The following is a 9,017-nucleotide window of genomic DNA, read 5'->3' as shown; positions in this document are numbered from 1 at the left end:
TACCATAGCTAATTCATTCTCTAGAAATTGCAATTGAACTGTATTTTTCTTAGTGAACAACTTTTGAAATGTTTCCCACACTTTGCTTTGGTGACTTTAAATCACGAACATGATCAATATACTCCTTGCTAATCAAAGTTTGCAAAGTAAATAAAGCTTTTCCACATTTGATCTTCCATTTTCAACTTAATTCAGCATTCTGTACAATATCCGCTGGAATTTTATGTGTCATCACCTTCGATTAAATCCCACAAATCTTGACCCCGTAGATAAGCTTCCATACATAACTTCCAATAATTATAATTATTGCCAACAAGCTTTTCCATAGCTATACTAGAAGCACTTCCACCATTCATCTCGTTGAGTAATAATATCAAACCTTTGATTACCAACTTGGCTATAATAGACACAATATCTACCCCTCAAAAGTATGAATAGATCTGAAAATATTATTACTCAAGGAAACAATACAGAGTTAAAGAATGAGAAATAGAATTAGGATCGAAGGTTCAATCTTTATTGATATTCACAATGTTTACATACGATACAAGCTACCAACAAATACTTATAAATAAGGAAAATATAAACTAACTAAACTTTGAGAATAAAATAAAATATACTACTAATCATTTAATATATTTTTCAAATCCAAATTTATAACATCAAGTAAAAATAGTTTTATTAAAAAAAATAATAAAAATAGGGCATTAATAATAAATTGAAAGTATATCAAATATTATAGGCATGAATGAAAAAGTTTGATTTGATGTTAATGTTAAAATAAAATATAATTAGCGTCAAATAAAAACAAAGTGGAGGCATACGTGGCTATTAGTCATATAGGAGTCCATAATTTAATTATTTATTTGGTAATTAAATAGATTTAGAAAACTAATTTACAACAACGTGCTTCTAAGCTTCCATATTTTTTAAAGTTGAATTAGGTGAGAGGATCTTTTCAATTATTTTTTTTTTTCTTAAATATAAGTATATATTATTTGTGATGTTTGGAGGATGTGAATAGATTACTAAGTTTGATCTTATCTAAGTAATGAACTTATGAAATATAATTTAAGTAATTAAGTGTTTGTTTTACGATGTTTGATTTTTTTTTTTTTTTTTTTTGAACCATCAAAATTATTACAACTAATGATTAACACTCTATTCACACGATTCAGATCAGAATTCGAAATTTGAAATTGATATATGATGCCCATTGCATCTTGTACTATATGGTCACGGTGGTAAATTGTATAAATCTTATTTATTTTGGTTATTAACTTTCATTTAATCTATAACCATTTTGATTAAGTAAGAATATTAATTTGGTTATTGATTCTATAACCATTTTGATTTATATTTTATTTATTTAGGTTATTAATCATTATTTAGTTTATGGATGAGAATTAGTATTGTTATGCCAATACGAAGGCTTGTTTAGCATTGTTTTAAGTGTGGAATTATGTGAAATCATTATCATTTTGTATTTGGGTAGAGGCAATCGTAAGAAACTTTGTAGGAGAGACTATGCAGTGTGAAAGTGTGAGTGATAGACTTGTAAACTCTTTGGTTATACACTTGTACTTGTGGATGTAGAAAAATTTATTCTCTCTGAACCACGTAAATCTTTGTGTCTCTTTGTTTAATTTATGTTCATGGGTGTGTGAGTGCGGTCGATCATGCTTCCGCTTCGGCTACAACAATTGGGTAACAAAACATTTTGGTTGTGGCATTCCGTTTCAAAAATTGGATGTTAAAGTATTTTGGTTGTAGCATTTGGTTACAACAATTGATATCACAACATTTGAAGGTTATAATATTTTGCACAACAAGTGGTTTCATGGCAAGTTGTAGTATTTGGGGTATTCTAAAATACTTAACATCATCAACCACAAAACGTGCTCACACTCACCATCAACTATCAAATATAAGTTTCTCACTGCAAGTGTACTTATTCGTTCTTGAAATAATATTTTCAAGATTTGTGATAATCTTGATCCATTCAGATTTTGTTGGCTTTGGTTGCTCAATTTAATTTTGAGCTTACACAACTTAATATGAAAAACTATTTTCTTGTTCGGAGATTTGGTAGACAGATTGAAGAAATTTTTAGAGGGGTTAGTGGTGATATTTGTTCTTGGAAATCATATTTTCAAGATTTGTAATAATCTCTATCCATTCAGATTTTGTTGGCTTTAGTTGCTCAATTTAATTTTGAGCTTGCACAAGGTAGCATGAAAAAACTATTTTCTTGTTGGTAGATTTAGTAGACAGATTGAAGAAATTTTTATATGAACTACTAGTGATATTTGTTTCTTGGAAATCACATTTCCAAGATTTGTAATAATCTCCATCCATTCAGGTTTTGTTGGCTTTGATGGTTCAATTTAATTTTGAGTTTTGAAAAAATGTTTTCTTGTTTGGACATTTGGGATGTATATTGAAAAAAATCTTTGTATGGGTTATGGGTGATACTTGTTCTTCAAAATCATATTTTCAAGATTTGTGATAATCTCCATCCATTAGAATTTTGTTGGCATTAGTTGCTCAATTTAATTTTAATTTAGTTTTTTTTTTTTTTTTTTTTTTTTTTTTTGAGATTTGGAAGAAAAAATATATACGACACAATCGGTTGGTTTTCGAGTAGTTGTACAACATTTAATATATAGATTGAAGAAATCTCTGTATAAGGCGAGTTTGATCAACATTCATCTGAAGAAGTAATATGTTGACTGGTTGCCAACCAAACCAATTATCTACTTGTGGGTGTTATAACAAGATGAAGATGGTTGGAAATTGTCATAAATCGCATTCCGCAACAACAATTGGATATCATATTATTTTGGTTTTAGCATTTGGGTACAACCATGGGTATCACAGCATTTGAAGGTTCTAATATTTTGCACAACAGTCACATTACCCACTCTTCGCTTCTTAAGAGTGGACCAACACCCGTTTTTAAAACATGTTTTGTCCTCACTCACATGCATCTATGGACAATTTCCAAGAGGTCACCAAACATAGAATTGTTCTAAAAAAACATGCTCTAGTTGTACACATTGTTGGTACAACTCGTAACTTTCATTTCATTTAAGGCTCTTATAGTCATCTTATTCCTAAGGATTGCTCTCATTCGAATATGGTCTCGGTTGTTCATTCATGTATTCCTTTTTACTCTAGTGTCACATAAGTTATTATCCTCTTTAGACATATTAAAAAAAAAAAAAAAAAAAAAAAAAAAACATATCATTGAGGCTCAATAGTTTTCTAATCAAAATTTGAGGATTCACTTCCAACCACCGTTACGGTTAGATCATGACTCTTATACCAATTGTTGAAAGCAACATAACCTCCACTTATCTCCGTATTGATACGATTTGGTCCATTTTAGACAACAAGCTCCCATGGCTATATCTTTCATTTTGAACAAAATATCTATTTTTACCGAGAGATAATTGTCTTCACTTGTATATAGCACTTCTGACACTAATTATCTACATATATATTCGAACAAGTAGTTCAAATATATATGTAAATTGTTTTTTATTTACTTATTTATTAATTTATTATTATTAATTTTTTACTTATTTATTAATTTATTATTATTAATTTTTTACATAATAATAATTTTTGTTTATAGCTTATACATGAATCAAGATGATTCATGTACCAATATGTGAGAATGTACCAATATAATAGATGAACCAAATGAATCTCATAATTCATGAATCAAAGTGGGGAATAAGCTAAAAGTATTCATGAATCCAAGTATTTATGAACCAAATCTTCATGAAAATTCTCAACAATCTCCACATTGTCAGAAACCTTCAAGCAAATAACTGGTTTTGCTGCCACCAAGTCAACTGGCTATTTCTTTCATCCAATGTTGATAAGATGTAAGTAATGCTAGAACTTTTCACGAGCAACCACCTTTATCTGCATATTCATAGAATTACTAGCCGTTCCAATTTTCAATAAATGAATGTCTCATTCATTGATAATTTCTCGAACAAATTGAAATTGAATATCAACATGCTTGGTCGGGCATGATGGATTTGGTTCTTGGACAAACAAACAGCACTGTGGTTATCACAAAACACCTCATGTTTTTTTTAGCAATACGTAAGTCATTAACGAAAGCATGCATCCAAATAGCTTTTTTAAAAGCTTTAATGAGTGTCATATACTCTGCTTCAATGGTAGACAATGCAACACTAGACTGCAAAGTTGAACGCCAGCAAACACATCCACCAGTCATAGTGAATTGATTGAAGTGTGGAACGAAACATTTCTTATAAGAGTGTGAAAACTTCTCCATAACATACACGTTTTAAAATCTTGGAAGAAAACTAGAAAGAAAACCAAATGAAAATATAAAAAGATAATTTTACTTGTGACACGTATAGTTTAATGAAACATTCTTATTATTCAACCATGCATCGAAGTAAAGGGCAAGAATGGTAAACAACAAAAACATCACTTTTATTCATTAATATATCAAATACAGAGAATCGAAGTACAGAGCTACTTAAGAACACACTTTTATTGACTTATATCATGCATAGCGATAGGAGTAGCTTGTTATAGAACAGCAATAGAAAACAAGGCAATAGCTTTAGAACCCCGCCATACGCTCAAAGAAGCCATCAAATCAAATAGAGATGCTGTTTGGAATACCTCTACCGGTGAGGCCTTCGGTGCTAGATGGAAGAAGCAAAGTGTATGGCATATTAACAGGCCCACTTCGATTTTTGAGGTTCACATCTCTATTCCTTTCCATGATTCTATTCTCAACTTCAAATACTTGTTTCCCGAAGTTCTCAAAGGCATCTAATGCGGCTTTGTCCGATGTCCACTCAATGCTTGCTCTTTGTCCGAGATAAACTTCATCAGAAGCATGCCTTGACAAGATTTCAATAAGCGAAACACCAAGAAGTGTTTGAAGTTGTGAATTGATGGTTCTAAGGAAAGCCTTCTCAGGCTTTGATTCAAGCTCTTTGTACTCGGAACTTCCCACTTCCGGCATGAACCGGCGGCTTATAGTTGGTCTATTGGGAATATAGCCTCCGTAAGGGTATTGTCCAAAGTTGACGGCTGCATGGAGAGCTGAAGAAATCCATATGATGATGGTACAACTTTCAACTAGATCATTAATGGATTGCATCTTCGGCCACCATGCTTCGTTCTTCTTATCGGCGTGACCTTTTTCTCGTGCTTCCTTCCACCACGATTGGAGTTCAACGTCGTTTTGAATTGCCTCGTCGTCTTTGTAGTATAGCGAGCAATAGTTTGCGACCCATGTTTTGATTATCGACCAAATCTCAAGCCCATCGACAGCAAATGGATAGTCCTCTATTAATAACCGAAGTCCGTGTGGGGCACTTGCATCCTGAACCGCCACACCTCTACAAAAATCAAGGGAAAGAATGATGTTAAAGATCGTTGGATGAGGAGTCCAACATCGGCTAATTAAGGAAGGAATACATCTCCATTGGTACGAGGCCTTTTGGGAAAACAAAAAGTAAAGCCACGAGAGCTTGTTCTCAAAGTGGACAATATTATATTATTATGGAGGGTCGTGATTCCTAACAGATGTACCATCTTTGTTGTACGATTAAAATAGCTCCAAAGAAAATCAAAATGGTGATTTACCTCTTGATGAGATCAGCAGGCAAGGCTTGTTCTACGAAATTCCAATCCTTGTATATGTAAGAAGACAACTCCAGGGCGTATTTTGCTTGAAAATGAGTGGATTCGAGTAATCCATCGCCATTAACGAGGACTTGTCTTGCAAATGCATTTATAAACATAGTGTCCTTGTAATGAGGAACGAGCAGCTTATGAATGGGATGAACCACACTCAAATGTCTATGTGTTGCAATCACGAAAGGCTCTTGTACAGCGTGAGTATTCAACCTGTAATAGTTTTGTAAGATTAGAGCGTTCAAATTAGTAGCGTTTAACGGTTATTTTGAAGAGTCAGTTCATATACCAGTGGCTGATAAGCTGATGGTAGCCAGCATCATTTACAACCACATAAGCCTTAGCCAATTGCCATATGGACTTTTGGACTCCTCCTTCAGCTGGAAAGTACTGTTTACTAACAGCACCAAATTGATCGCCTTGAGGGTGTGGCAAGCTTAGCTCAATCACCAACGGCTTCAAAGTGCCATCAGCTTTCAAAAGGAGTATTGTCCTTGTGGCGTATGTTTTGGTGGATGTTCCATTGATTTTCCTAAGAAATGGCATCAATGAATCATGGTGATCCAATATGAACAATCTCTTCTCATTCAATGCCTGCATGGATTCAAGAATTATACCCATGAGTTGCATTATACAACAATATTAATTGAAAAGAAAAAAATAAAGAGAAGAACATATTACCTCTTCAACCGAAAGTCCTTCTAACCCGAATTTTATGTCTTCTTCTTTTATCTTGCTATTTTGATCTCCGTAGAGTTCGGGGTCAAGCTTGCTCACGGGAGGAAATTCCTAGAAAGATTAAAACGAAAACTTATTTATTTAAAATAAAATTTAGTGGGTAGAGATGAACTTAGAAATAGAACTTCGAGATTACCTCAAGACGACGAATCATTACAGGGTTAACTCCGGCAAGCATTTCTCTAGCAAATTCTTCGTCTGTCTGCCATGCGTTCTTGTCCTCTATTTTCAATTATTATACGAAAAAGTTACTTAACTATGAAATTCAAAATCTCTCCGTTCTATCATGCTATTCCATAAGGGAAAAAAAAAGGTAGTATCTAATAACTCTCGGTCTCTGTTACCTTTCACAACTCGTGGACGAGAGAATTTGAGAAATCGTTGATCACTTTCGGTCCTCAGAAGTTCTTGGAACATGGGTGGTGTGAAACCCTTGGTGAGATTCCTAAACACATCCACTGGTACGGGAAATCCTCCTTCATAAAGATCATGAACATCTTGGAATTTGTCAAACTCGCCCGGAGTTAAGTTTATTAGGTTTACAAGCTCTGGTTGGACGTTTGAAGCAAGTGATTTCAAAGCAAAGCCAAGAAAATCTGACAACTTCAAGTGACCAAAGTTCTCATCTCTAGGTACGTAAATGGTTAATCCCAAGATTGATGACAATCTCGTCTCGTAGTTGGAATCTGAAAAATTAATAACATTGAATTGGATAATTATATATCATAATGTTTATGGTACAAAAATCTTATAAGAATCAATCTCAAGAAGATGTGAAAAGGATATGATTTAAAATTTCAAAATAATTATTACTAATCTTACCCTTTCTAGATCGTGGTCTCCCGGTTCTTCCACGGCGCGGGTAAGGGAATTGGCTCCCTCCAAGAATGGGACGGGCATCTTTACCTGGTTCAGAAAGGTCGTTGTAGACATCATAGTCATAGATTCTATCCCATTCCTTACGTTCTCCCGTTCCATCTCCTCTAAGGGTCGACAGTTCTTCCTCTCTATACTTGCGAAGAGGATTTGGTGTCTCGCTTGGAAGATATGTCTATGTACGGAAATCAATAGATTAGGAATAAAGAAATGCCTTGAAATAGAGCGAGAAGAGAGGGTAAAACGAAAATATTACCTTGTTGGCAAAGAAAATACGATCTTTCTTGTATCTTCCAGAAGGGTAAACCCAGGAGTTGCAATCGAAATGGACGGTTCCAAAGCCGGGAACATCCTCGAGAGTGAGGGACTTGAGGAAGAACTCACTTGTATGTCCATTTTTGATGAAGAAAGCTCCGGGGAATCCGAAGTCATCTTCCCAAGTAAAGTTGACTTGAAACACCGATTCTCCGGCAAACAATGGTGGGAGTGAAGTGAGCCACCTCTCTAGAAACGCGTTGTTCCCAAGTTTCCCTCGCGAGTCATTTGCTGTGGAATTCATTCATTACAACAAGGCCACCAAATAGAGACAGAAAAAAAAAGAGAGAGTTTAGAGAAAGAGAGATGTTACAAGCATGAGTGGCGCTGATGAGCTGAAGAGAAACGCCGCCGCCCAACAGCTCAGTGAAGCTATCAAGAACAGAGGAATGGAACTCAGTGAAATCCAACACATTGCTTCGCATAAGAATGACTTTCCCTTTGATCTTCTTGCCACCAAGGTTGGTGACGCGGTCTACAATGTTACCACCGGCACCGATAACGGAGCCGGCAAGATCTCCGGTGGTATTCAGAGCTCCCTCTATGATATTCTTTCCAATTCCAAACATTTTGGCTCTCTTTTTCTTTGTGTTAGTTGTAGTTGATAGGAGAAGCTGGTGTGAGTGTGAGGATCAATCAATTTTGCTCTTCTATTTATAGCACAACAAAACACTGTGCTCTCTCTCTCTCTCTCTCTCTCTCTCTCACCTGCCCGATAAGCTTAATGAAAATAAAAATACACCCACGTTAACCTCATTATCAACGTCCAATGATTCACATTTAAAAAATATTAGTTTCACAATCACCTACCCTTTATTTTAATACATGGGTATTACAAAATTCATTTTTCGGGTCTTGAAAACATGTTCATTAATACTTTGTTGAAAGAAAGAGAGATTATTACAAATGCTATCAAAGTTAGTTATCGAACAACAGTATGCTAGCGAAAACCCTAACTTATGAAGATGGTGAATTATGAGATCTCACATCGAGTTGAAAGAAGAACGAATCATTCCTAATAAATGTGTGGAAACCTCTCCCTAGTAGAAGTATTTTAAAATCGTGAGACTAACGACGATACATAACCGGCTTAAGTGAACGATATCTATTGGTGTTGTATTTGAGCGGTTACGATATATTTAAAAAATATATATATATTTTCTTATGTCATTCTTTTCCCTACTTTTTGCTAAGATTATATTCTATTGCCATGGTGTACATGTGATCTTATCAACAATTGATATTATTATAATACACTATATTATTAATATTAGTATATGCATGCTCGTGTCCTGTCTTTAAATCAAAATGGAAAACAAACAAAAACTCATTGATTACAGTGTCGGTTGGGTTGTAAACAAAGAGTGTCGAATTTGATCCAAAAA

At 34.4% G+C, this 9,017-nt stretch overlaps 1 protein-coding gene across 1 annotated transcript; it reads right to left on the bottom strand.

The window, feature by feature from the left end:
- Window positions 1-4,461: 4,461 nt before the first annotated feature.
- Window positions 4,462-8,277, bottom strand: LOC111493538 (linoleate 9S-lipoxygenase 6-like). The gene is made up of 9 exons (XM_023143255.1): window positions 7,946-8,277; window positions 7,574-7,863; window positions 7,264-7,492; window positions 6,786-7,127; window positions 6,578-6,663; window positions 6,385-6,492; window positions 5,993-6,297; window positions 5,653-5,916; window positions 4,462-5,405 (listed from the first exon to the last, which is right to left on the bottom strand). The coding sequence occupies exons 1-9, from the start codon at window positions 8,199-8,201 to the stop codon at window positions 4,652-4,654; spliced, it is 2,634 nt and encodes an 877-aa protein (XP_022999023.1). The 5' UTR covers window positions 8,202-8,277; the 3' UTR covers window positions 4,462-4,651.
- Between the last annotated feature and the right edge of the window lie 740 nt (window positions 8,278-9,017).

This window comes from Cucurbita maxima, unplaced genomic scaffold, assembly GCF_002738345.1.
Source record: "Cucurbita maxima cultivar Rimu unplaced genomic scaffold, Cmax_1.0 Cma_Scf00019, whole genome shotgun sequence".
NCBI lineage: Eukaryota > Viridiplantae > Streptophyta > Magnoliopsida > Cucurbitales > Cucurbitaceae > Cucurbita > Cucurbita maxima.
Note: the sequence above shows the minus strand (reverse complement) of the source record. Positions and strands in the feature narration are given on the sequence as shown.

What these genes read in the sequence shown, in the direction of transcription:
- LOC111493538 (XM_023143255.1), bottom strand. Translation starts at nt 8,201, where the DNA reads ATGTTTGGAATTGGAAAGAATATCATAGAGGGAGCTCTGAATACCACC. An exon ending in GAGACCACGATCTAGAAAGG is followed by an intron (nt 7,128 to 7,263) that starts GTAAGATTAGTA and finishes TTAATTTTTCAG; the next exon opens with ATTCCAACTACGAGACGAGA. An exon ending in TAATGATTCGTCGTCTTGAG is followed by an intron (nt 6,493 to 6,577) that starts GTAATCTCGAAG and finishes TAATCTTTCTAG; the next exon opens with GAATTTCCTCCCGTGAGCAA.